Genomic DNA, 27,205 nt, shown 5'->3' on the forward strand with positions numbered 1-27,205 from the left:
AACAAGAAAACACGAGAACATTTGAGCTTTCAGAATATATTGTGTGGTGTAAAGTTTTGCTTAAAGACACTAGTGGGAAAAATTTCATAGCAGCTTGGCAATAAAGATCTCGAATAAACAGTGGCTATTAAATGAAGCTGGCTGTTATTTATGACTGTGTGTGTGTGTGTGTGTGTGTGTGTGTGTGTGTGTGTGTGTGTGTGTGTGTGTGTGTGTGTGCGTGCGTGTGTGTGTACAGAAGCATCACACGGGCTGCACTAATTATTTACTTCACAACCATAAATACAAACAAGTAAAGAATACAATGGGTGTGTGTGTGTGTGTGTGTGTGTGTGTGTGTGTGTGTGTGTGTGTGTGTGTGTGTGTGTTGTTGGACTATAAACACGGAAAAAAAAAACTGACAACCTTTATATATCAGCTAACCACATGACACACACACACACACACACCAGCTGATAGCCACAACAAATAAACAAAACAAAACATCCAGCCACACCAGCCTTATGAAACACAATCACAATTATCAAATACATAACACACCATCAAAACTCAATATTTTATGTATACCACTCTAAAAAAAAAAGCATAATCAGTGTGTGTGTGTGTGCATTGATCCCCTTGTAATGACCTAACGGGATGACAGCAGCGCCCCGTGACCTGTCCCTAGCGGGCGGTAATGACCAGTGGTGACCCAGCTGACCTGAGCCACCACCCACCGCCCACCTGACCCCGACTACACACACACACACACACACACACACACACACAACGAACCCACTTGAAAGAGAGAGAGAGAGAGAGAGAGAGAGAGAGAGAGAGAGAGAGAGAGAGAGAGGTGTAACCCTTCCCTGCCAGAGAGCAACAGGCTAAGTATTGGTCAACACCTTTTCCCCGCCGCCCCTGGTGCCGCCCCGCCGCCGCCGTGAGGACTAATGCAGTAATATTCTAAACAGCTGCTGTGGGGGGAGGCGGCGGGGCGCGGGGCGGGCGGGGGAGAAGAGGGAAAGGTGTTATTTATACTTGGAATACACCAGACGTCGGCCATCTTGAAACTCGACGCCTTGGCCCCATTCATTATAGAGGTAATTTTCACCGCGCCCCAGCGTCCCCCGGGGTAGCCAGGGTAGCGAGGGCGGCACCAAGGGCGCGGCGAGGTGAGGGGGAGGCACTTACCGCATGGAGGGCCGTCAGACCGTCGACATTTGCGGTATCTATGTCAGCTCCCTTCTCCAGGAGGCGAATAACTTCTTGTTTGTCCCCCGCCGCGCAGGCCGCTAAGAACACGCACCCGTCAGTAAAATTAACTTTCCGAGTCCTGTGGTTATCGACTATATCCTGTTTATTGGTCTCACTCTCCTGCCAACGCCTTATCTGCTCGGCCCTCTTAAATAGGGCCGAGGTTGAGCGGTTATCACCGGCCATAGCGGCCCCGTCACGCACCTCCGGAGGCTCGGCCCACACTGGTTCCTGCTGCTGCTGCTGCTGCTGCTGCTGCTTCACCGATGACACTCGTTCCTCGTCTCCGCCCCGCCCCATCCCGCTTCCTCCCTTATTTAACCTCGTACCTTTTACCCCTTTCATTGATACTGGTGACAAGACATGTATGAAAATCATACAATAAGTACGATGCGCTCTTGCACAAGTTGGAATAAGTGAGAAATAGATGTATGTACCTCACTTGGAAACTCGCCGATCACGCCAGCGAGCCTACGTTCATTCTCTCGCTCCCTATAGCGGTAACTATAGTAAACATAATACTGCGGATATTTGCAAATAATTCAATTGAATTTAGAAATTAAGCATATCAGATTGTACAGTTATTCATATGTCATTAGAACGTAATGAAACGTAATCTCCTCTATCTATTATCGATAATTACATGCTAGTTTTTACCTTCTTTATATTGAAAAAGACGATTTACAGACCATTTATTTGCCGCAATCTGTTCTGCTATCTGTTAGTCAATGTTACCCCGAAACACACCTTCGTTCTCTCCTTCACCTGACGTGACGTCATGACTTCTGTGAGCCTCTCAGCTAGCGCAGTTTCGAAGCTCAGCAGATGAGCTCCTGAGGCTATTCGGGCACCATGAACCTCAGAGTTGGCTCAACATTCAATTGCAGGGAAGGGCGAGAAGACTGCAGAACACCTTCCTATTGCTGCTTGATGAGGCCCTGCAATAATCCTCCTGCGTCATAGAAGGGATGAGTGGACAGTTATCTGATCTGAGATATCGCGAAAAACTGGTGGTGAAGTAGAGGGAGATGACAAAATAAGAGAGAGAGAGAGAGAGAGAGAGAGATGATTATGATGATGAGGAGGTGATACTAGTGTTATAAAAACTCCCCATTTACCATAGCCATAATTCGTTATCTAAACACCGTGCTACAAGGATATCTAAATGTAAGAATGGAAGTGGAAGACAAGATACCTTTTGTGACCGGATTCGAATGTGTATCTAATGAACGAGAATGTACTGTACTTAATATAATACGAAAGACAGCCGTGTTTATTTATTTTATTACAAGCATTTCGTGATGGAAAGAAATTTAGAGAATATTGTCATACTTACCTTAATGATGTATAAAGCTGGCATAAACACTACCAAGTAGATGTATTTTGAGCCATTTAACTAGGTTTGTAAAGTGTATATTCTCTCTCTCTCTCTCTTGGACAAAATTTCGTGAAATAACACAAATTCCTGCCAAAAAACAATTTATTCCACCAAATAAACACAAGTATATTACTTTCGGGCGCGTCTTCGTTAATACAGTCTGTCTCCACAGCAATAAGAAACAGCTAGCTCTTCACACAGGCTGCTAACATGTAGCTACAGTTAAGGTCAGAAGTCAGGCATCTATATTTAAATGCTTCTTTTCATAACAACGAGTCTTCCTAAGGCCACGAATATGATTAATCGGGTTCTCATGGGTATTTTCTCATTGATGATATATTATTCATAATAAAGTTCCACTGGTACTGTAGAAATACCCTTGAAAACCCCAGTAACTTCCAAAGCTGCTGACATTAGTAACTGAACGGACGCTGAAACCTTTCATATTTGTTTATGATGAACTTAATTTCCACTGTGCATTGTGTTTTCCCTCAACGTTAAGTCCAATGATCTAATCCTGCACATTCTGTAAGCTTAGATCACGGGGACGTGGAAGGATGACACGGGCGCAGCTGAGTTGGGACTCTACTTGACTTCTGATCAACTGTATGTACGTGTACATATCACATCGGGTCATCTTTGCCTTGTCCCCTCCCTTACGCCAGCGCCCCCTTGCCTGCATGGAGCGAAGGGGGACGCCGCGCCTCTGAGAATAATTATGTCTTGTCACGCTACCAGGCCAGCACAGTCAATAGGAAGAGAATGATGATGATGATGACGATGACGGTGATGATGATTCTAATGATGCTGCAGGTGGTGATTCATAATAATAATAATAATAATAATAATAATAATAATAATGATGATAGCAAAAATGATGATGATGATGATAACAATAATAATAATAATAATAATAATAATAATAATAATAATAATAATAATAATAATAATAATAATAATGATAATAATAGTAACCACATACAGGCCACATAACGTGAATTTCATGAAAAGCTGGCCAAGTGTCTGTGTTAAGTGTGTGACCCTAGCAACCGCATTAATAGTTATGTATACACACACACACAAATGTAAATAAAATCCAAACGTATAAACGACACAATGTAACAATAAGGTAATAAACAAACAGGAACCTATAATGCCTCTCCTACCCTCCTATCCTTTCCACAGTGCAGTATCCTCAGGGTTGCTATCGCCGCCTGTCACCACTGCCCTGGAGCACAACTCCTGGGGAATAGTGCCCTCCTCTTACTGCCCTCAGCTTCTCTTGTGTGCCTGGGTTAGTATGGCAGATATATTTGTTCTGCTATGTACATTTCTTTCTATGCATATCCTGAGAGAGAGAGAGAGAGAGAGAGAGAGAGAGAGAGAGAGAGAGAGAGAGAGAGAGAGAGAGTGTGTGTGTCCTACCACTGTCAGTGTTCAAACAGATCCATAATACATACAAGAGTTCCAGTATCAATCATATACATCCCCCTCCTTGTTATCTGACTTGACCCCAGTTACAATAACCAGAGGTGCCAATATGTGTTTGAGGGGCAACACTGTGCATACTTCACCCACCCAACCTTCACCCATGAGTTTGTCTTGGCTCTAGGTTACCCAGACCTCATCTTCCACCACACACCTTTGTTTCTCAGAAGACCTAAATGTACAGGGATAATTTTTAATTCTAATACATAATTGTTAAGTGTATACAATATACTTGCACAAGTTGTTTTATGTATACCATGTGTTCACTTTTAACAATGTAATAATGGCATGACAAAGACTAACTGACATTTAGTCACATTTTTTATTTCCTGATAGAGTTCTATTAAACATTTTTCATTTGGCTTAAAGTGATCATATCAACATTGCTCCCATATGATTATCAGTAACAGTGTTCAGTATATCTGTTGCATCTATGTACAAAGAATTTTGCTGTAGCATTCCTACAATAATACAATTTCAAATACGATCAAGTGACAGCATGGCAGAGGAAATTAATCTGCATTATTATTTACATTAAAAACAGACCACCTGAAATGAAAGTAGTACAGTACACAGCAGGTATGTTACAGCTCCACAGCAGGTGTTCCTCACAGCACATGTGCCCTCCACCAACATCATTGACTCCCAGATAGTGTTGTTGAAGACCCCCACGTGACACTCCACGTGATCTCGACCAACAAAACTGTGTGACACTCCATCCTCATTCGCATTCCAATTAGAAATCATCAGTGACTAAAACTGTCAAATCAAAAAACTGATTCGTCCATTCCAAACTCATACAGGACTAAATATGCATCAAGAAAATAAAAGAACAAAATAATTGGCCTCTAAATACACAAACAAATGAACTCCATCTACTGTCCTTAACACACTCGGTGTCACGGGTTGGTATTAAGTGGTGTTTCTGCAGGTACACACTCCCCACCGAGTGCCAGTCACTCCTGGCACCCGTTACTCAATGCAAGTACGTACATATAAACAAGCTTTGTGAAACATCAGTGGCGCTCTTGGGACCAGAAATTTTATTCAACATTGTACATCACTTCGTAAAATTGCAAACAACTGTAATCTATATATACTTTTTTTTTTTTCCACACAGGCACCTCTCTATAAGTGTAGGCCTATAAATTCTATCTGAATTCAAACAAGAGAGCTAGGTAGTAGTACATTTTCTACCAACAACAAAACTGTTGCAAGTAAGTACAGTGTCTGGTCTGACATACACATCTCTTGAAAGACCACTGATGTAAGGCCGACCACAGCTCTGCAGCATGGGATGCACATCCACCCCCCACCTCCCCCCTACAAATGACTGTCCCCTAAGGCTTCTCCACCACACCACACAGACACACTCAACACTTCCACACCTGCTGTCAGTCAGGAACACAAATGAGTCTTGCCAGAAGCACACACTGTCAGTTAAAGGTCAAACACCACAGCAAAATTTTTGCCAGCCTACCACTGCCCAACAGCAACAAATATATCAACAATTGACGCACATCACCTGATGCACCGATTCGTTGAAGACAAACTAAACTGGAACCAAAAGTGGACTGGACAAGACTCCAGCAACACATCAAACAACAATCACACAGATGCACATTTAAACTTTCACCACAAACACACACTGTGGAAGATGCTCTGTGTGGGACCCCAATGGTTACACTTGTCATGCACAAGTCATCATCATGTCGATAGAGCCTCCTAGGAGCGTCTGCAGCAGCGGGTGTGAATTAATAAAAAGATTGACAAGCATTACTTGTGTGTGTGGTTATAAGCTGTGATCTTATTATTTTTTTTTTAAACCTCTAGAGCTATCAAAATCTATATCAATAAAGCTAGCACTGGAAAACTGGTGAACTACCTTCACCATCACCTTTGTCAGACTCAAAATTATTGTGATGTAGTAGTTGGTCTGACAATCTCCCTTCCTCTTGTGAACTCCTCAAGACAGAACTTATTGAGCTTGAAATACAAAGCAGCTATATGCAATATTCTCCGAGTAACTGGGGAACTCAACAATTCATTACAGCTCTAACATAAATGTTCTCTATATCTGCTGGGGTATTCGCCCGACTGCATTGGGTAATCTTCAGTCTAGAAGCTGTTCCCTTAGTAACCCTCAGCTGAGTTATTAAGTGGGCACACTGAGTTGAAGCTGAATCTTACTGCTTGTGCAATGCTTTCCCCTCAAGTCAAGCCCTCTACGGGCTGCACATTATCCATTGGTAGCTTTTTTATTACGCAAGTTATATGAATTCTTAATACAACACCACAAAGCTTAGTTCATGGTACAGGCTGCAGCAACCTGCTGGAATCAGCCCCTACACCTGCCAGGCATCGGCTGACGTCAGGTCCTGTTGTGCCGCACGCACCATACACATCATCATTCACCTTGTCCTGGGTACTCCTAAATATAACTGGTGTACTGCACATATACAATTAGAAAATATTGACTATGAAGACATGTATGTATAGCCCATACCAATCTTATTGCAAAGATCCACATTTGGAAAAAGAGATGAGCTTGAATAACATAGAAGTTTGATTCCATTAACATTCCCAAAACTGTTAACACATTCCAGCTCTGGTTGGGCTGCAATGCTACTCAAGAGAAAAAAAAGTGCTTCTCAGTCTACCATGTTCATCCATTTTAAGAATTAGTTAAGTGCACTAAGAAAACATCACTATGCAGCCTAGCATGAGACAGTCCTGGTGTTCATTATTCCAGCACTTCACTGGGGTGAGAACTGTACCCCTCTAAAACAGGGATATCAACCACCCCATGTGTGCTGACACACGTCTTGGTGATTTAAGCTATCACGTAGAATTTTCCTTCATCTCAGACAGACAGCATCCCAATGGTCCTAGTTTGTCCCAGTGGTGTGGCATGTGTGGTGCCTCTCAGGGGTTCCTCTAGGGGTTCAGCACAGCCTTGAGGCATGGTGGTGGACCAGATAGGTTAGGTAGTCAATCAGAGTATGTAAAGTGACCTGCATGTTATCTCCTGCTAGGCTGTGGGTAAAAATGACTCAGTATCATTATACCAAAGCAAAGTGAAGCTCTACAATAAGAATTACTTACTGTTATGTAATTTGCAACAAAATACAATTTATAAATACTTCAAACACTATTTGGACAAAAAATCTTTCAAGTCAGCAAACACATTGATGAGAGGGAAAAAAAAAAAAAAAAAAAAAAAAAAAAAAAAAAAAAAAAGGAAATCAAACCTAAGTAATGATCAAAATTTAATTATACGTATAATGTATAGGAAATATTTGTGAGTGATTCTGGTTATCAATGATGGCAGAAGGAAACAGTACTGAGAGGACAATGCCAATAAATGTGATTTCATGAATGGTTAGGGTAAAGCTATGCAGTATTATGAAGGCCTGAACATCTTTTATACACAGCAACCCAACATGCATCAACTGCATGTGCTATGTACACTATCTTCTTGGCACCAGCAAGCCCCAGCCTCCTCTGGCACACCCTCCATTAACACCCAACTTCAGCATGGATCATACTAGTCAAGTGTGTCCTGAGATGGCCCACACTAGCATGGCCTGTCCTGACACAGCACATCCCAGTATGGCCCATCCCAGTACAGCCCATCCTAGCATGGCCCATCCTGGGTAGTCCCTCTCAGCACAGCCTGTCCTGGCCCACATACACTCCACCACTTGTTGCAAGTAATCATTCCCGGCACATTGCTGCTGCTGCTGCTGCTGCATGCAACTCAGCTGAAGAGGGTGTGGGGTGAGTGGCAGTCACAGGCAGGTGCAGGGGTGGCAGGGTGGGCACGGGTGGGGGCAGGGGCAGGCTTCGTTGGTGGCGTCAGGAAGGCCCCCTGGTGCTGGACTAGATTCTGCGGGCACTAGTGGGGCGGGGGAGGCTCCGTGGCTCGCCCCTCCACCCCCCGGGCCAGCTTCCTGCGGGCTGCCCCGGGGGAAACAGCCCCCGCTGAGCCCCCCCGTCCCCGACCAGGGCCCCCGACAGGGGATACGGCCACCGTTCCCGTCCCCGTAAGCGGCCGTGATACCACCCCTCCACCGTTTGACTGCTGCTGGGGGGGAGGCTGAGGCTGTGGCTGCTGACTCCCAGGACTAGAGCGGCCCACCACCATCCCCTTGGCTCCCTTGGCTGGCTTCACACCACTCAGGGGGCCCTTGGACTTGGGTTCTGGATGCTGGGGGTTGGTCTGTAGGGGTGGGGCTGGGGTGCTGCTTGGAGGAGGTGGGCTTGAGGGTGAGGAGGTCTGGGTGCCAACGTTAGCTGACGACACTCTGGCCTTATCAGTGCCAGCCCTGTCTGTCCCTCCCCTGCCTGTACCCCTGCCTCCTCCCTGATACTGGATGAGTGGTGGGGCCGTGAAGGCGTCCTCCAGGGCCCCCGGACTAAGGCTCAGTTCACATAGAGTTGAGAGGAGCAGCTCCTGTACAAAGGCTGCTCGGTCACTGCTGCCGCCGCTGCTGCCACCACTACCTTCAGTGTCACTCTCACTGTCTCCCAGTCTGAGGGAATAACACAACACTATGAGAGAGAGAGAGAGAGAGAGAGAGAGAGAGAGAGAGAGAGAGAGAGAGAGAGAGAGAGAGAGAGAGAGAGAGAGAGAGAGAGAGAGAGACTTCCCAAATCAAACCAGTACTTTTATAACAAAAGTAATATTACACAATATAAAAAGAATTAAATCATAAACATGTTAAGAAATGAGATATGTCCATCTTAACAGTTCACAACATGTATCTGGTGGCAGGAGACACATCTGAACCCCTGCACTGGTCAGCTGGCTCCTGCTGCCACTCACCGGGCAAGGAGGAACTGTGACTGGGCCTGTGCATGTGGACTAGGGTGGACCAGCAGGGGTGGAGGCTGGTGGTGAGTGGTGACAACATTGCTAGTGTTGCTGGAGCTCATGTTCATCATTCCACCCCCATGGCTGCCTCCTCCTCCTCCTCCTCCACCTCCACCACTTCCTGTCCCACCTCCACCTCCACCGCCTCCACTGCCGCCGCCGCTGCTCACGCCACTGCTGTTGCCGCCGCCACCACCGCCACCACCGCTGCCGCCGCCACTGCTGCTCGCTCCCCCACGTCTAGGCAGGCGCTCCAACTGCTGGCGGAGACTGGTTGCCTGTAAGTTACCCGCTTAACATGAGACTGAGTTAAAAGGTAAAGGATGTGGGGGGAGCTGTAGACAGGTGTGGTGTGGAGCTGTGGGACTGTGGAGAGATGTGGTAAGGTCAGAACAACAGCTGTGATACCACAGAGAGGGTGACAATGGTTGGAGAGAGAGAGAGAGAGAGAGAGAGAGAGAGAGAGAGAGAGAGAGAGAGAGAGAGAGAGAGAGAGAGAGAGAGAGAGAGAGAGAGAGAGAGAGAGAGAGAGAGAGAGAGAGAGAGAATGTAGAAAAACTGAAAGATAAGAATATTCATGACAGAAAGAAGAGAAAGAAGGAGGAAATACAAAGAAGTTACAGAATGAAGGAAATGAGTGATAAATGATGGAAAATGAAAGATTAGAGGATGGACAATAATGGACATTCTGGCATAGCAATAGGAAAGACAAGCTACTGTACTAATGTAGACAAGAAAATTAGCAATGAGGGACAAAATTGACACTTTGGAGAAAAGACAAGAGAGATATGAAGGATATTTGACTGAGGGATAAGATAAAGTCTGAGAGAGAGAGAGAGAGAGAGAGAGAGAGAGAGAGAGAGAGAGAGAGAGAGAGAGAGAGAGAGAGAGAGAGAGAGAGAGAGAGAGAGAGAGAGAGAGAGAGAGAGAGAGAGATTTACACTGACTATAAAACTGAGGAATGAAAGATAGCAAGTGGTTGAAGGAGTAAGGCTAGCAAGACTGGATCTGTCACAAGGGAGGGACAAGGTGTGTGTCTGAGTTACTGTAATCTACTGGCAAGGCATTTCACAGCATTATGTCACCCAAAGATGTATTTAGCACATTTCAAACCAGGAATCTTTGCAGCATGGTAAGATTATGAAAGCTTAGTACAGAACAGACCTACTGCATGATCTTCATTAGGAAAAAATGTACTTAAGCTGCAAGTGTTACTCTAATGGAAGAAAAATCCAATGCATAACACATACAAGAAACTTTCAACAAGCCTACAGTTCATTTAGGAGACTTAAATACAACAGGCCTAGGGGAAAAACCTGCACCTATCAAAACCTTCAAAAACAAATAATATCAATGACAATGAAATGATTAATGCATACAGTAACTACCACATCCTTAATTGGCAGCAAAACTTTAACAACTGAACAAAGTCACACAAGCAAACATTCCCAACGCCAAACAAAAAATTAAAATAAAAAGTTAAAGAACAAAAGTAAAGATGAGTGAGATTACAAACACAAATGCTTTTAATAAAATTGGCAAAACTGTGTAGGGTGAAGACTTGCATGGATGTCCAAGAAAGGGTCTGTCCCCTAACCAAGTACAGTACCGACCACCCTCCTGTCTGTCTGCCTGCTCGGTACTGCAACCCTGAACTGCTGGGACTGAAAACTACCAGAGGGTAATGGGGGAGGTGCTGGGAACCCTTGCTCCACTCTACTCATCACCATTCATAAACAAAGTTGCCACACAAACTTCCATGGCTTACACTTGCACAACAAAACTACACAAAACTATCAATCAGACATCAATTTCTTCATTCTATAAATTTCACGTAAGAAAAATCTAATGAATCTAAAAAAGATGAAACCATCTAGAAAATCACTGCAACTGCCATACTGACACACACACACACACACACACACAGATGGTACCTTCACCTGTGACTAGTTTTATCTATCAGTACTGTGCACATCACACGCTCAAGCATCTTGTACTCATTTCTGACTTTGTTCTTTCAGCGGAGAATTAATAAAAGGAAGCCACTTAGCCTAAGGAAGAGAGTAAGTAACTGAGGAGTTGCTGTGTGAGTGCCTGGCCTTCACCCTTGCCTTACACAGCATCCCAGTGTGTGGTGGGAATCCTGAATGCAGTGATATCAATAAGTCATACAGACTTTCCAGTTTGCAAAAGTAAATGTAATCTTTTCTTTTCTTCCATTTTTGGGGTAATCCTTCAAAACAAACAATTGCAAAAGTTTTTGCAATCAAAATTTCATATTCATTCTGATGCTTGAGGAGAAAATATACTGAACAATTTTGATCAGTTATAAATTTGCTTCCAATTTCTCCTAAATTATTTAGTAATAATCAGGTGATGTGATGCAACTTCAATGTAAGGCATTTGAAAACACCTTCCTACCTACAGGCCCTGAAATCCAACACCCACAGGAAGAACACACACATAAACACACTTAAATAATAGCCACTTATGGAGGAATGAACCATAAAAGTTCCTTGACTGAGTGAAAGAAATTAGAAGTGTTGGCAACACATCTCACAAAGTGTGTTAACATGCAGCACACAGTATCCACACACACCCACACCCACACCTACACACCCCCAAACTCACACACTATCATGACCTGTATGGAAATATTCCAGCATTAAAACTAAGAGTATAGGTAAGTCCATGTAGCAAAGAATCAAATGCACAAAAAGTCACTCAGGGGAACTTTTAAGGCCTCAGGAACAAAGGTACATCAAGAACCTTGACAAGATTGAAAATAATGAAGATACGAAAGAGTAGGTAGTGCAGTGTTATTGAAATGTGAGGTGGGAATGATTACAAAATCCATAACTTCAGCAAGAGGCCAGTGATCTTTCTCCTGGTTGTGTCCAATGCATTATGAACATCTGGAGAGGCAGGGGGTGGGTGAAAGAACACCAAAGATAATAAGGGTGGCAAGGCAGTCTCCACCCTGCCGGTGGTGGAGGGAAAGGAGGAGGGCAACCCAAGCCTGGGGTACCACAGCTCCAGGAGCAAGTGTGAGGTCGTGTGTGTCCTTGGGAGGCTGAGAAATACTTCAAAGGGTGAAAACCATCAACTCCTCATCAAGCTGAGACCACTAGTGTCTAAAGACCTGGCTGGGTGGATGGCCGGCTACCTGCTGCCGTTCTAACTGAATCTGCAACTGCTGTAGCTGTGAGGCAGCAGAAGAGTTGTCACTTGCCGTGGCTCGACGCACTCCCGATAGTTGGGAGAGGAGCTCTGCGATGGGGTCCATGGACTCCCGCGTTGACGGAGAGAACAGGCCACTGCTCACACTCCTTAGAGGGAGAGGAGGATATGGAACACTTAGCCGAGGTGATGGAGGCATGGGAAGAACAACATTGGGGATAGTAAGTGGAATGACAAATTTGTCATCATTATCATTTTCTGTACACAAGAGGTTTCAAAATATTAATAGAAACAGGAGGTAAAACTCATATTCTTACTTGAAAAGGACAATTTCAATTATTATATCTGTGAGACCAAGACAACATGTTTGGTTGTTGCCTGGCACTAAACATGAAAAATTAATAGAAAATCCCTAATCATAAACTACAAGAATAAATAGCACTCCATTTCATAAGTCTGGAGCAGATTTTAATAAAATAGCTATGATGTAATACAAACATGTTTTTGGAAAAACAAAACAATCCAGAGCTTTGGAAAATTTAGAGAGGAATCAGAAGAAAGTTAGTAAGAAACATATAACTATAAAATGTTCATCATGACAATAAGTAATAACCTGATGATGCATTGTATTAAACTGAGGCACAACACAAAGCAGCCCCCTTGGAAACACTCTAATAATAGAGACCCTAGCAGCACATCCTACAGTGTGACTCCTTGCAAGGTGGAGGTCTTACCCGAAGGTCATATTCCGGCGGGCCACACCCCTGCTGATGCCCCGCCCCTGGTGAGGTATCCTGCGGGCACCATGGCGAGACAGAGAAGGCTCATCGTGCACCATAGTTAAGGCTCAAAACTGGTGATGCAGTGTAGTGACTGATATCTATAATTTTACCTTTAACCATCCAAACCAAATCCTCTTAAAGTTTTTTTCTGAACTTAAAATTAATTTAATCTAAAATGAAATCTATTTTAATTTCTTTCAGTAAAAAAAATTCCTATACATAAATATCTACTTCATATTGTTCTTTGGCAAGTAAGATCCCCTGAAGTTTGTTCCTAAACCTAAATTAATTTTTTCAATGATTTCTGGACTTAAAAAACTCCTGAGTTTCTTCCTGGACAAAAAATTCACATGATGAAAATGATCACAAAACAAATAAATCTTTACATGAGCAATGAACTGAAAAAAGAAAAGAAACAGTTCTGTACACAAACAATAATGAATCTTACAATAACTTTGATACATGATCTAGTTTTCCTTATAATGACAAAGATTATTTTCTCTGAACAATTTTTCACCCCTACACATGGCCACTAGTATCAAGGCATGGTGTATGGTAATAAGTCAGAAAGCTTTGCATAAAAGGATATGAGGTCTCTGGGTGCCCCTGAACGGTGATCAAGGGTGAGGTGAGCAGCAAAGTCATCTGTCATGTGGTTGGGGTCTCCTCCAGACACTGACGCACAGATGGGACACACCTGCACAAACACAGGACACCATCAAATAAATGTCAAACATGAAGGGATACATGAGTGATGCAAGTTTGTAAATTAACTCAATGACAGTATAGCAAAAAAATCACATGGCCCCAGCTTGAGAGTGCACCATGAGCCAGGGTCAAATTCCAAACCTTCAGGCTGCCAGCAAAGCACTGTGCCAGAGTTATGCAGGTAATCCCAAAAATAGCATATTACAAAATTCTGTCTGTGTAACATGTTATAAGGCAAGATAATACTATTCTGTAAATTATGCTAATTCATAGTTAATAAGCTGAGCCATAAACATGTTTCTATGTAGCAAAATATACAAGCTAAACAAAGTATCATCATAGAGAGTACATAACTTGATAAGACAACCAATGAAACACGAGATAAAGGCCACAACTCACCACTTCATAGGGAGTATCTGGGTGGTCTGCCGTAACATGGTCTTGTAGGGAAGTCTCTGTGTATCCCATTTTACCACAAAATGGACACGTTAAACTTTGTGGCTGTTCAACTGAAAGCGCCTCACCCCCATAGTACACATCTGAAACATACACACATGTGTACAGTGGCACCTTGAGATGCATTGGCACACACACATAAGCATACACTTTAAGCCTGAGTGAATGATATATAGATTAAATTAACTAGGAGTGAATCAGAAGGTTCATTGAATAATAAAGACACTACTAGATGGTGAGGTCAAGTAAGTCAATGCACTCACTTTCACTAGGATTGCAGTTTCCCGCCATCTCAAGTCCTTTGAACTGCTGATAATCTATTAATCCATCTTACTTATGGTCAGATTTTATAATGATTGTCAGTAGATCTGAGGACTTGACGATAAGGAAAATGGCAAAACACTGTCCAAGAGCAGCAGCAAGTTTGGAGAAAACTATAACAGCTTATGCAAAACACTGTATACTTAAGAATGATCACTAAACTCATACAGGATTCCTTAAACAAAGCTGAACGTCACCTTGTCTTGGCAGTCAAAGTATTACATAGTACTCTGTCAGTAGAGTTTAGGGTGAAGCATCAGGCAAGGGCTCACCAAAGTCATGCCTGGTGAGGATACACTGCATGGGGTGGTCGGTGGTGTGACGCGTAGTGGTTGCTCCACCTTCATAGCAGGCAGAGCACAGGTCATAGTCATAGCATATCAAGCACTTGTACCGCCGCCCACGGAAATTGGCCTTCAAACATGCATCACAGCTCACACCTGTGGAGAAAACAAGTCCTGAGGCTCCACCCACAGCCAAGCAAGGAAAGAAATCTGTTATCTGGAATAGAAATGTTCGTCCAGTACTCAACCTCAAGCAAGGTGAGAAGAGGAAGTTTCAGTTATCATATCTAAAGTTCCTTTTCAGCAAGGCATAGAAAAAATGATGATTTAAGTGTTCTTAGCCTCACTCTCAGAGAGGTGTGGAAAGAATTATTGTCAGAATTACAGGCCTTTATTATTGTTCTTTGCAACATGAGGAAAAAAATAATCTGTCATCACATCAATAATTTTTTAAGGATTTACTGATATCTAGAGATACAGGATACAATATAACATTGCAGAGGACATAATGAAAGATGATACATCTTTAAATCTATCATTAAGTTGAACATTGAACTTTCACATCATTTCACCTCAAGCCCCATCACGATGTGTGTCGAGGAGGATTCAGGTGACAAGATACTCTGTGATGGTTAATGCACTGAAATGTTCTCTTTACGTCACTCACCATATGCATTCTTCACGTCATCAAGACAACACAACACCATTTTTGCCATCCTGGGAGTGTCACTGCCAGGCACCAGTAGCAGCAGCAGATCATCAGTAGTCCACCCCAGGACAAAGGCCTCACCCAACTTTCACCACTCACCTTGAGCTGGTGCTTGATTTTATTTTCTTGTCACCTTTCTTTTTTATATCTTAACATGAACCTGAATCACATAACTGTTCTATTACATATGGCTAAAGGTCTTGTATTTCCACATAGTTTACTTAATGTTCTTCCTTTGTTTGTATCTCACTTTTCTTGAGTGGCTAGGGCAACAGAGCTTTCAGAGAGGTACAATCATTTCCTACAGTGTGTTACCCCCACCCATGAACACTTAGGCTGAAATGTAAGGGATGCAATGACCTTCAAGTTAACTGTAGTTGAAAAGGTTGGAATAAAGAGCAGCCACCTCACCTCTTCCTCTCAAACACATCAATTCAATTCAATTCAATTCAATTCAATTCAAGAGAGAGAGAGAGAGAGAGAGAGAGAGAGAGAGAGAGAGAGAGAGAGAGAGAGAGAGAGAGAGAGAGAGAGAGGTACTATATGTCTACGTACAAGGAAAAATGTGTAGATACCTGCATTATATTTACTACTTACCTAGCCACAGCATACACAGCCCTAGCTATGGTCTGTCTCCTTATTAATATCAATACAATTCTTCCCTTAGTTGATGTATATCCATAGTTCATTCTAAACATCAAAGTGTCTATGATAAAAATCTCTCTCATCAGAGCAGGGTTATGTTAGGTTATCATGTCTAAAGAGTGATAGTAAGTGAATTTCAAACACTACAAAAGGTGAGGCAGGCAATCCACTCCAGTCATAAGAACATAAAGCAACAAATGGCCTAATTACACTGAGCTCATTTTAGATTAATCTCTTTGCATTTAACCAATCAAAATAAACTAAATAAAATGTCAAAGTATACTGTGTTCACTTCAAGTACAACCGTACACTCTCAACTAATCAAAATGTGAGCTTAACAAATAGCTATCTAGAATTCTCTTTAGAATCCATCATTCATACAAAGTAAACAGAATGAAAGCTGAACAAATAGACAAACGTTACATTCTCTTCTGGTGTCCTGAGCAAAGGCTGAATAATATAACACACTCCCTTTCTTTGTGCTTGGGGATTTTCTTAATAAATGATCATCATTAAAAGTTGAACAATATAACACATTTATTTTCTTTGTGTTTAGAAATTTACTTCAAAAAGTGGCTGTGAACAGAGTCAAATGATACAAAAGTCCATTTCTCTGTGCTCAAATATTTCTTTCAATAAGTCACCTCCTGCCATCAACTATCAAGTTTTCGCAAGATGGCACAACAGAAGACTAAGATGAAGGGACGCTAGAGGTACAGTTGAGAAGTATGGAAGGTTATTTGTCTTCTTACTTATTCAGTTTATTCTCCTTGCTTTCCTGTCTCCACTTTCTGCTTCACTCACTGACTGTTTTCTCTGTAGTTTATTACTTAATTCCTGTTATTATTAATTGTATAAACTAGTTCCAGCCTCTATTTACTTTATTGTCCAATCCTTCTTTCCATTAACTTTACTAACTATTTCGCATGTCTATCTATCATTCAATCTCTACTTCCACCAACTCTACATATTACTTGATCTCTGAATCTATTTCATTTATCACCTAACCCATAGTTTCCTTCATGTCTATACACTTGCAAACTATTTACTTTATTGCTAAATCCACTTTATAACTTCAACTCCCTGCTTTCCTTCACACCCACACATTTACTAACATAATGCTAACGTACATACGTAACTTAGCAAGGTAATACATAGTCCTTGATTACAAAGACCCATACATAACCTACCTCACAACCCACTTCATTAATAGCTAACTGCATAGTGTCCTCTGTCAAGGTTGATAATGTAATGTGACTTCAATGTGAATATGAGAGACAGATGTAAGCTGTGTGAAATTCACTCTGCTTCTCTTAAAAATAGACCTATAAGCTTGACTTCCAAATGTTTTAAGACAGTAAATGTATTCAGAGTAACTTGAGTAATTTCCAATATGCACTGGCTTTCCCATTTGCAGTAATAATCATATAATTCAAACACTAACAAGCATTTCATCTTCATGTGAAAGAAACTAGAGATGAGACTGGAGACACTGCTTACATTCTTAAAGGAACTGTCTGTTGCTTTATGAACATCATGAGACTTGTCTTTATTACTTATATTCACCACATCCTGGATTATGCTCCTGTGATATGTTTTACAGGCTGCCTGGGTGATATTGCTTTGTTAGAGAAGGTCCAGAGGAGATGACCTAACCCTTGCTAAATATCATTCTCATCTGAGGCTCCAGTCCATCCAGGGCCATCTGATCAGAGCATGGTCATGGTCTGCAAGAATCTCAATGGCCTCTGTCCTTATCTTGAAACTTTGCTTGTTAGGAACCTTGATGATGTTAGGACTAGGCATCACTCCTTCAAGCTGGCCATTCCTCCATGAAATGCCAAAGTCAGAGCTCATTTCTTTTCTGTGAGAGTCCTGGACACATGGCATAATTTTCCTGCATCTGTTGTTTCTGGTTCTTCTGATTTGTTCAGCCACCAGCTCAGTAAGTCTTGTGGTCACGTCCTGTATCATGAGTGACTCGTGATCACAGCCGTTCTGATGAACCAACACTGGCTGAACAAGAAATAATTCCTGCACTCTTGGTCAGAGGTCTGGATGAGGCCAACGGGCCCCACCTAGATAAGAATCTGTCAAGGTTAATAAATTTAACAGGATTTTAAGATGAATGTAAGAAACTGCAGTGAGTTGTGAACCTTACAGCCACGTAACACAACTGAGGAGTTGTTAGGGAGGTGTGAATACATGAGGATATACATAAAAGTACAAGGCCATAGTGACAATGAAAAAACTGTGTTATTCTAGTTTGATGCATAAAAGAGACAGTTAGTATTAAAGTTAGTGAAGAAGGAAAGATGAACTAAAGGTAAAAGTATGTTAAACTGAAATAGTAGTAATTAATAGTGATATTACACTTGTTAGAGAGAGAGAGAGAGAGAGAGAGAGAGAGAGAGAGAGAGAGAGAGAGAGAGAGAGAGAGAGAGAGAGAGAGAGAGAGAGAGATGCATGCAAGGTGAAAAAGATTAACCCGATAATAAAGTTTAACTAAGGAGACTGAGAGAACCAAAGATAAGAGGAAAGAAGAGACGGTCGGAGATAAGGGCACAATAAATGATAAAGATAATAAAAAAACAAAATAGTAAGAAATGGAGACACGAGGGAATAGAATAAGGCATGGGAGAGGCAGTCTACCTAATGCACAGAGCCATACCCAGAAGACCTCGCAAAATAACACACCACTTAGTGTCTAAAATAACTCTCCACCTCCTATAATATATAACACACCTGATTTCCTTCATTTACGTGCTTGTTACCAGCCTAAACCGTACCTGCGTGGAGACTCATGTCCCTGGGAGTGTGGGCGGGGAAGGGCGAGGGGAATACTACGCAGAAAACGAATAAAACCAAGAGAAAATAGTATCAAAAGTAACACAACTGGGACCTACCATCATGACGGGACATATTTCACCCCCTGCGGCCGTTATTTCGCCTCTCTATGGCCTCTACGGCGTTATCTGTATCCTTGGTGAATGTCGCTCTTGCTCATGAAGGTATCACAGTGTCCTCCGACCATCCACAGGGCGAGTTATTAAGGGAAATATTTAGTTTACAGGGTCTCACTAGGCCATCATGACGTCACAACCTTCGATCTTGGAACTTGGAACTTCCTCGGCCACGCATTTGCTAAAAGTGTCCGTGTTTATATTATATCTAATTTTATTTTTCAGCAATATTTGAATTATTTTGTATTGTTAGAAAATATGTAAATTTATTTTGATTTATTTATTGTGAGTTTATCTGGTTTTGTTTAGAAGATGGTAAGTTATGTGGTGTTATTGTAATGGTGTTCAATCCTTTCTTAGTTAACATTTGTGTGTTTTATTACCTTAGAAAATGTGTTTAACTCAAATTATATATGCCAAGCGCAGCAAACAAATGATCTTTGTATATTAACATTCCATCACTATTTTTTTTCTTTCATAGAGCAAATATTTCCTATTATCGCCACATATTACGCGAGAAAGAACATAACATCCAATACTGTATGCCAGAATTAATTTGTTATCCTAGTTATTCAATATTTTACCCCATGACGACACAAAATAATAACACAGAAACATTCTTATATACCAGATGCTGAAGCAGATAATATCATTTTCTTTTTTTAGGAGTGACTATTGTACGCACTATTATACACTATACGTATACGCTGAAGCCCAATGCATACATCATGCTTACTCATAAAGACAACCATGTCAATCTTCCCCAACTCAATTATTCGACATTATGTAACTTACTTGTCCTCTTTTATCGTCACTTCATAAGATAAATTATTTGTAGGAGTCAAAACAACAGTAAATATGCATCCATTTATTTAAGCCAGAATCATTATCCCATATTGCACACTCAACTTTCCAAATATTAGAACGACCAGGAGAGAGAGAGAGAGAGAGAGAGAGAGAGAGAGAGAGAGAGAGAGAGAGAGAGAGAGAGAGAATTATTGGCAATGGCTGTAGTGCTGGTGGTTTATGTTGATACTGAGGGAAGCACTTATTCAGCACCACACATCCACATGCAGCACCACAAACACACCTCAATCAGTCAGCTGAATCACAAAGTACAAGTTGAAATGTCAAATAAGTATCCCATCCATCATATCTCTGAAACTTAACACATCCTTCCACTCCTACCCAATCTCACAGGATGCAAGTTCTACACAAGACTTTTTCTTACTTCAAGTTTTCTAAGTCATCATTTAACAGTTTCATTTTTAATACATATTGGGAAGCACTTTCATTAAATGATGCACACAAATCTGAATAAGTCACCATAAATCTTCTCAAACACTTCAACACTTAATTTTCTAAGGTATCATTTCTCAACAATTCCACACTTATAAAAATAGACAGGGAAGCACTTTATGTGTTACTGTCTAGCAGAGAAGCACTTGTACATCTTCCTATCTATTTCTTTGCTCCTTTTCCTCACTTTGCATCAAGAGGGAGCAGGAAAGCACAATACAAAAATACATGTTGGGGTATTTGTCACTTCAGGAAGCATAGGCACTCAAGGGCTGGATCACCAGAATTAGTTACTGTACCCTAGGGAAGCTGTGACCTAAAGACTCATTCCCATACCTACTAGAATGGTTAAAGCATTGATTGCACAAAGAGGTGATCAGACAGGGCAAGAATGGAAATGAGTGAAAGGGTGTACAAAGTTGAAAATGAAGAATGAAGTAAGAGGAATGTGTCCAAATTGTTTTAAATCATTATACAAACATCTCTCCCAATGGATCTTAAATGTATTCATAAACAAAATTAACAGCACTGAGAACACCCCTTGGTGTCAACAAATATCTGACAACATGATCAACAAATACAGTTTTGCACAAGACAGAAACATGAACACTGGTCTCCTCTTACAGTATCAAGCTCTTCAGAGAAAGGAGACATTTTTTATATTATGCAACAACAACAATTATATGTAAACAAGAATAACAAGTACAGTACAGAGCAGCCAGAGTTAAGGACACAGATCCAGAGCCACATCTCCATAACAGTAACAAATAAAGACTATGCAAGAAAACACAAACATTCAGGATTACACTGTGATGAAATGAACACATAAAATACCAAAGCATTTTATGAATACTTTGTAATTCTGTCATCCTTGCTGCTCCTAATTCTTAAGATTGTAACTTAAATACTAACACCTCAAAACTGATATGTAAAGTAATAGTGAAAAGTTAGTAAGCCATATTTACTCCCATCATGTTTTGCATTTCAATCTCAAGTACTTAGATTAGCTGAAAATCTCTTTATGGAAATGACCAGGGGAAGTTTTAGGAAGTCACTGGACTTAAGAGTGAAAGCACTAAACACAGAGGAGATGAATGCTTAATGTTACTCAACCTCTGACTGTGAATGCACCATCAAGCAGACTTCTATCAAGTAAGCCATTTACTATGATAATTGTGCTGCATGTATAGCTGTCTTTAAATGCATCAAATAAAAGGTAGAATTAATTACAATTAAACTGAGCAATTAAAAGAAAACTCCTCGATCCCACAATGTCTTAAGTTTGTGCTGAAAATAGTCACTTGGAAAATATGAATCAGAATACATCTTTCCTCCTTTACAGAGAACAAGGTGACCATGAACAGTCTCAGGAAAGAAGAGAGACACATAGGACATTAGGTGAGGCAAAAGGGAAAACTAAGGAAGAGTGAGAGAGCATGGTAAGGAGTCAGGCTTGGTGAGATGGGCTGGATGCTGTGCGTCAGTCTGGGTGGTGGGACACTTCCATTGGAGAGTGAGGAGTAAGGCTGGGTGTTGAGGAGGACCTGGGCTAGATGGATGTGGAGTTAGACCTTGACCACATCTGTCTTGTTATCCTTGGTGATCAGCTTGACAAGACTGCCTGACACAGGTCTCTCTTCTTTTCCATTTATCCACTTGTAAAACAGCCTGTTGGAAGAGTGCAGAAGATTAATAGTCGTTATTTGTCATGATGATTTATGAATGCAAAAACTGAGACTCAAAAGTTATCAAATATTTAAAGGAAAATGTAATGGCTAAAAAAAGTTTACATCTTTCTCTCCTCCACCATTGTCTCCTTACATGATCACAGCCTCACCTATCTCTCTCTCTCTCTCTCTCTCTCTCTTCAATACCTGTCCATTCTGCCTATCCATTTCACTAATAGCTTTCCTATCTCATTTACACTTTCCAATTTCACATAACACTCAATCTTTTTGCAACTCATTCTCATCCATTTCAATAACATGTCATTTATCTGTGAGGCTCATTTAGCCTCAGAATTTTTCTCCCTACACCTTTCTTTCTGAATTCATGTTCTTTACATTGTAAGTGAGGAATTAATCTGCATTTCCTTTTGCACACACACACCTCTCTGTCCTTATAAAATCAATCATGTACTTTTGAAAATTATTACAAAAATTTACAATAATAAAACCAACATGACTGAAACACTCACTCAGCCACAAACTCCAGGCTTGTCCACTTGGAGAAATCCGCTCCAGACATCCACTTGCGGTTCATTGGGGTGTCCAGGGTTATGGGCAAGATGGCAACAGCTGTGGCACCCTTAGGCAGACCAGAGTTTTCCTGACCAAGACTCCAGGTCAGCTGGTGCACGGCAGCCTTGGCCATACCATAACCAATCATACCTGGACAGGAAGGCAGCATGTATTTAGTTAGTTATCTTGCCATTTCAAGTCAAATGAATGATGACTTGAAAATAAAAGAAGAATGAAGAAAAGAGATATACATCAATATGAATATATGCAAGAAGGACAAATCTTTAAAACAAGACATAACACTGATTTCACAAAAGAATAGAAAAACAAGTACTGTATGTAGTCGTACATGATTAGTCACAAACAGCAAAACCAAGTATCACTGAGGAATTGCAATCACCCTAATCTAAATGGCAGGTATCAGACTTGCATGTTCATAGAGAGTGTTGTCTGTGTGGCACAGTCCCTGCTGACAGACACTACTTTCACATCCATCTCTCACCAATTCCATGAAGCTTTAAGTAGATACAAGGAGGAGAGATGAACCTTCTTAACTGAGAGTAAAGGAATGTGTGAGTGGTCTCATGGGATGTTTAACTCACCTGCTGTGCCTGCCAGTGCTGGTTCAGCCCCAGTGAGGGAGACCAGGCCACCCTCCTTCAGGAAGAGTGCAGCAGCCTGTGCAGTGATGGTGGAGGACCACACACTCTGACTCCACATTGTCTCACAGCTTTTCTGGAAGTCTGTTGGGAAAACATTCAGTAATAATAATGCTGGCAAGTACATTGGTTTGATGTCAACTTTAGTACTTTTGAGAGAAAAAAACTCTTTATGGGTTTTATGATCAACAATAGTCCATGTGTATTACCTACGTTTACTCTCTCAAATTCTCCACAGCCAAGAAAATATTCATAACTTTGAAAATGTTGTATGCATATGTCAATAAACAGCTTCTAATCATCTGGAATCTAATGTGACAAGCATACAACTGCTCTGGTAACTCCATGAGATGCCTCACCCTTGCTGGCAGCATTTCCTCCAGCCCATCCACCAGCCACATTGATGATGGCATCCACCTTCTCATCACCAAGACAAGACTTCAGTCCTGCATAGTACATAAACAATATCAATGACAAGGAAATATATCCACCAAATAGAACTCAATGATATAAATGAAAATATTATGAGAAAAGAAAAATGACAATATAATTTTCTTAAGATAAGAGAATTAGAAGCCCACTTTTTTTTTTCTGACAAGGGAGTAACAAGACTGGAGTGTTAGATTCAAGTGAGACATGCAGCAAGTGACCATCTTATCCCCAGCATGCCTCACCCTCAATGACAGTGGTGGTCTGAGTGGCCCAGTTGTCCTCCTTGCTCACCACCACACTGGAGTCGGCATCTTCATTCTTCACAAGGTCAATGGTTCCCACCCACTACAAAGAAAAAAAAAAAAAAAAAAAAGATCATGGATAACACATACACGAATGTCAAAGATTCAGCTTACACTCTGAAACATTGAGAAAAAGATCTATATGATAAAAATAATGAAAGCGTACCATTTAGAGACTGAACACACCACCACACATTCAAGGTTAAGGTAGAGGACTGTTTCAAAATGAGGCACAATCACCATTTTGACCTCTATTGTCTTCAGCCACTACTAATTGAACTATGCATGAATTTACACTTGATTTGCATTACTCAAACATTGACAACTCATGGCACATTTTGCAGTCAAGATATCTCTCTATCAGTGACATGAATATTCAGTTAGTTATGTAGTTTAGACAAGATTCCATTGATATGTGATAAGTGATGTGAGGGAAAGGAAGAATAGAACAGCTGTTCCCTGCTGACTGACCCACACTACTGACTCCAACAGGCCCTGAGTCATCCATTTAACACAGTCATTTTCTCTAATTACACTAATGAATATATATGAGTCTTACAAGCTGCTGCACCATGGCCAAGGAAAGTTAATATACTGGTATACTCAATAGGTATAATAAAGCAAAATAACATAGTAGTGGAAAATATACCAAAGATGATGAAAATGCAGAGATGAAAATATATTACATTTAATAGTGAAAAAAAAAATATATATATATTACCATTACTACAACTATTATTATTACTACTCCTATGTTGTAATAAGTTTGAAGCAACACATGCCATTCCAGGCAGTATCTATACAATCAGCATGGTGGTTAGGGTTACTGGGGAGAGGCTGTGGTGGTGGTGGTGGTAAGACAACATCCTGGGGCAGTACCTCAAGGTCACCACTTGCCCACCAACACTTCCAGCACTCCCTCCTCCACACTGGCACCACATGACATTGCTGTGATGCTGACACTCAATGCACACTTCATTCTTCCCTTTCTTTTCATCACTGATCTCCAAGGCATCCACCCATCATTCCATATGACACTGATTTGTGGCATAACCTCAATTATTTGTTTCTCCAGTCCATGTACATCCCTCTATCAAGATTCCTAGTATGCAAATGGAATGTTCTGTTAGTAATTACTTGTCATTTTAACAATACTTTGACTTGAGTAATATGCTAATTACTTTTTACAGACACAGATCTCTCTCTCTCTCTCTCTCTCTCCTTTATTTGATGAAAGCTTTCCTCAATGGTAAATAAAAGGTAAATGGCTCAATATCAAGACTACCTCTACTTTCATATCTTTGATTGCTATCATAAATAATTTAATCTTATTTTCCATGGAGTAACTCACAACACATGACACGATAAAGAAAAGAGGAATGATGCTACTGGGTGGAGATGAAAGACAAGTTTACTGTGTGTGTGTGTGTGTGTGTACATTTACAGAGTGGTAGTATCCAGGGATTAGGGTGCATTCCTGTTTCTGTCTCTGTATGTAGATGTGTGTGTGTGTGTGTGTGTGTGTGTGTGTGTGTGTGTGTGTGTGTGTGTGTGTGTGTGTGTGTGTGTGTGCAGTTGGTATGTAACACTTGTCTGAACCTTGCACATACCAAATTAAATGTATCAAATGAGAGGCAAGTCAACTCCTCTATGAAATAAATGTGCCTTTTTTAGTATAATAGCATATCAGCAAATGGTTTTCTTCTTTTATTGAACAAGTGTAACTCAGCAAATACACTCACTATCTACTGGTGTACAGGAGTGGCTGAGGGAGTGACTCTAACATGGTGGGATGAAATATGCATGACCTTGAATGTAGCCGGAGATTGGCTAACCTTGACTGTCCGGCGCCCACTGTGACTCCAACGATTAATTGACCCTACACTCCAGCAGAGGCATGGCGCTGGGGGGAGTGAGATACAGATAACACAAGTACAAGCTGCTTAGATAGTGATGCACTGTGGACTGATAAAGCTAAGATAGGCAGAAAGCTATATTTTTGGTTAATTTAGGTTTATACTTTATTGCCTTATGTATGTCTAATGTATCATAGTCCAAAAAAATAGTAACATCTAAACTGAAATTGGTCAGAACTTCAAATGGTTGAAAATAATATAGGTTAAGATAAAAATGGGTTAAAACTACCACAAGCCAAAAACCAAGTCTAAAATAAAGACAGCTAAAACTACAACTGGCCTAAACTAAAAATAGCATGAGCTACAATCACTCCAAAGTATTGCGTCCTACAACTACAACTAAGCAGGATCATGTCAAAAAAATATTATACTGGTTACTAGAATGACACTGGCCTCTCTCTCTCTCTCACACACACACACACACACGCACACGAGGGCAACATTAAACAGCGCGATAAAATTCAAAGGATATTAAGCAGCGAGGCGTGGTGACAAAATCCGTGGTGGTGTTGAGAAGACACGGGGCTAGAGGTGAATGCTATGTGAATAACAATGTGGAATACAATCAAGGCATGTGATGAATGACATTACCAACTCATCATAGCAACTCCACAGCACCACCAAAACCTTTCACAAGCCATGACATCGAGTATTTTTGTAGCTAAATATAAAGTGAAATCTTCCCCTGACAACCGATCGATAGCATGCAGCAGGCAACTCGGAAAGAGGAATGGAAACATATGTCCTATATACCAACACCTCCATTCTTCTCAGTATACTCACGAAATTGTTGGCTTTGAAATGCTTCACCACCACGGATCCCAGAGCGCCACGTCCCCCGTAAATGATGACCTTCCCAGCCGACATGGTGAAGTGGAGACGATGGAGTGCTTCACGTCTTCCCTGTGTGGAGTCTGGAGCGGCTCTGCCTCTGCTGAGTGGCGACTGGTCGAGTGGTGGTCGGTCAGCTGCTAGTTTCGCCTCCTCCGCCCCGCCCACCTTCTTTTTTTCTTTATAATCTGTCATTGATCATGCTTGTCATGGTCACGGATCGAGTAAACAACACGACCTTCTTTTTCATGATGTATTATGTCCCTGCAATCTCAAGTCCTCTACTTAGGATGTATCAAAATCTGCCGTTTTGGAGAGCGACTGTCATTAGAAGAAATTACGAAAAGGAAACGCAAGTGAAAGTGCATGGAGGTTACTCAACTCATGACTATGCCACCTTTGGCTCTGTCTTAGGAGTATACAATATATATTTCTTTCCCGTAACTAAGAAAACCAAAATGAAGGGGGCTACTGTCTATATTTAAGTGCCCCATCAAAAC

The 27,205-nt window shown here is 41.3% G+C and overlaps 3 protein-coding genes and 1 long non-coding RNA gene across 24 annotated transcripts in view; 1 reads left to right on the forward strand and 3 right to left on the reverse strand.

The window, feature by feature from the left end:
- LOC123510981 (protein phosphatase 1 regulatory subunit 12B-like) overlaps positions 1-1,494 on the reverse strand; it is a 104,357-nt gene extending 102,863 nt beyond the window's left edge. For 7 of the 17 annotated variants that reach the window (XM_045266537.1, XM_045266543.1, XM_045266542.1 and 4 more), the window contains exon 1: positions 1,174-1,477. In XM_045266537.1, the coding sequence (XP_045122472.1) occupies positions 1,174-1,422 (249 nt within the window). In that variant the 5' untranslated portion in view covers positions 1,423-1,477. Of the gene's footprint in view, positions 1-1,173 lie in introns of all 17 variants that reach the window. The other 10 variants (XM_045266550.1, XM_045266548.1, XM_045266547.1 and 7 more) reach the window with 4 other exon arrangements.
- Positions 1,495-2,708: 1,214 nt separating this feature from the next.
- Positions 2,709-20,021, forward strand: LOC123510686. Its single transcript, XR_006676576.1, has 2 exons — positions 2,709-4,024; positions 19,959-20,021. It is a non-coding gene; the product is annotated as an uncharacterized LOC123510686 (long non-coding RNA).
- On the reverse strand, positions 4,411-19,186 carry LOC123510682 (E3 ubiquitin-protein ligase KCMF1-like). 5 transcript variants are annotated; one of them, XM_045265997.1, is made up of 8 exons: positions 18,970-19,186; positions 14,698-14,865; positions 14,048-14,187; positions 13,530-13,637; positions 12,893-12,987; positions 12,121-12,307; positions 8,931-9,235; positions 4,411-8,637 (listed from the first exon to the last, which is right to left on the reverse strand). In XM_045265997.1, exons 1-8 carry the CDS (start codon positions 18,983-18,985, stop codon positions 8,001-8,003), a joined length of 1,656 nt encoding a protein of 551 aa, XP_045121932.1. In that variant the 5' UTR covers positions 18,986-19,186; the 3' UTR covers positions 4,411-8,000. The 5 variants fall into 5 exon arrangements, with proteins under 5 accessions (XP_045121932.1, XP_045121930.1, XP_045121934.1 ...); XM_045265995.1 differs by having other exon boundaries at positions 8,931-9,256; XM_045265999.1 differs by having other exon boundaries at positions 12,211-12,307; positions 18,970-19,185.
- LOC123510685 (dihydropteridine reductase-like) lies at positions 19,880-26,915 on the reverse strand. Its single transcript, XM_045266000.1, has 6 exons — positions 26,658-26,915; positions 23,899-24,001; positions 23,584-23,670; positions 23,168-23,308; positions 22,523-22,715; positions 19,880-21,993 (listed from the first exon to the last, which is right to left on the reverse strand). Exons 1-6 carry the CDS (start codon positions 26,898-26,900, stop codon positions 21,891-21,893), a joined length of 870 nt encoding a protein of 289 aa, XP_045121935.1. The 5' UTR covers positions 26,901-26,915; the 3' UTR covers positions 19,880-21,890.
- Positions 26,916-27,205: the final 290 nt, after the last annotated feature.

Source organism: Portunus trituberculatus, chromosome 30, assembly GCF_017591435.1.
Source record: "Portunus trituberculatus isolate SZX2019 chromosome 30, ASM1759143v1, whole genome shotgun sequence".
In the NCBI taxonomy this organism is placed as follows: domain Eukaryota; kingdom Metazoa; phylum Arthropoda; class Malacostraca; order Decapoda; family Portunidae; genus Portunus; species Portunus trituberculatus.

Bases quoted from the DNA above. Each gene is read 5' to 3' on its own strand.
- LOC123510685 (XM_045266000.1), bottom strand. From the start codon at position 26,900: ATGACAGATTATAAAGAAAAAAAGAAGGTGGGCGGGGCGGAGGAGGCG. The intron at 24,002-26,657 runs GTGAGTATACTG...TTTTCTTTGTAG, and splicing joins ATTTCAAAGCCAACAATTTC to TGGGTGGGAACCATTGACCT. The intron at 23,309-23,583 runs GTGAGGCATCTC...TTTTCCCAACAG, and splicing joins AGGAAATGCTGCCAGCAAGG to ACTTCCAGAAAAGCTGTGAG.
- LOC123510682 (XM_045265995.1), bottom strand. The intron at 14,188-14,697 runs GTGAGCCCTTGC...TGTATGTTTCAG, and splicing joins CCTCACCAGGCATGACTTTG to ATGTGTACTATGGGGGTGAG. The intron at 12,308-12,892 runs GTAAGACCTCCA...TCTCCCTCTAAG, and splicing joins CGCCGGAATATGACCTTCGG to GAGTGTGAGCAGTGGCCTGT.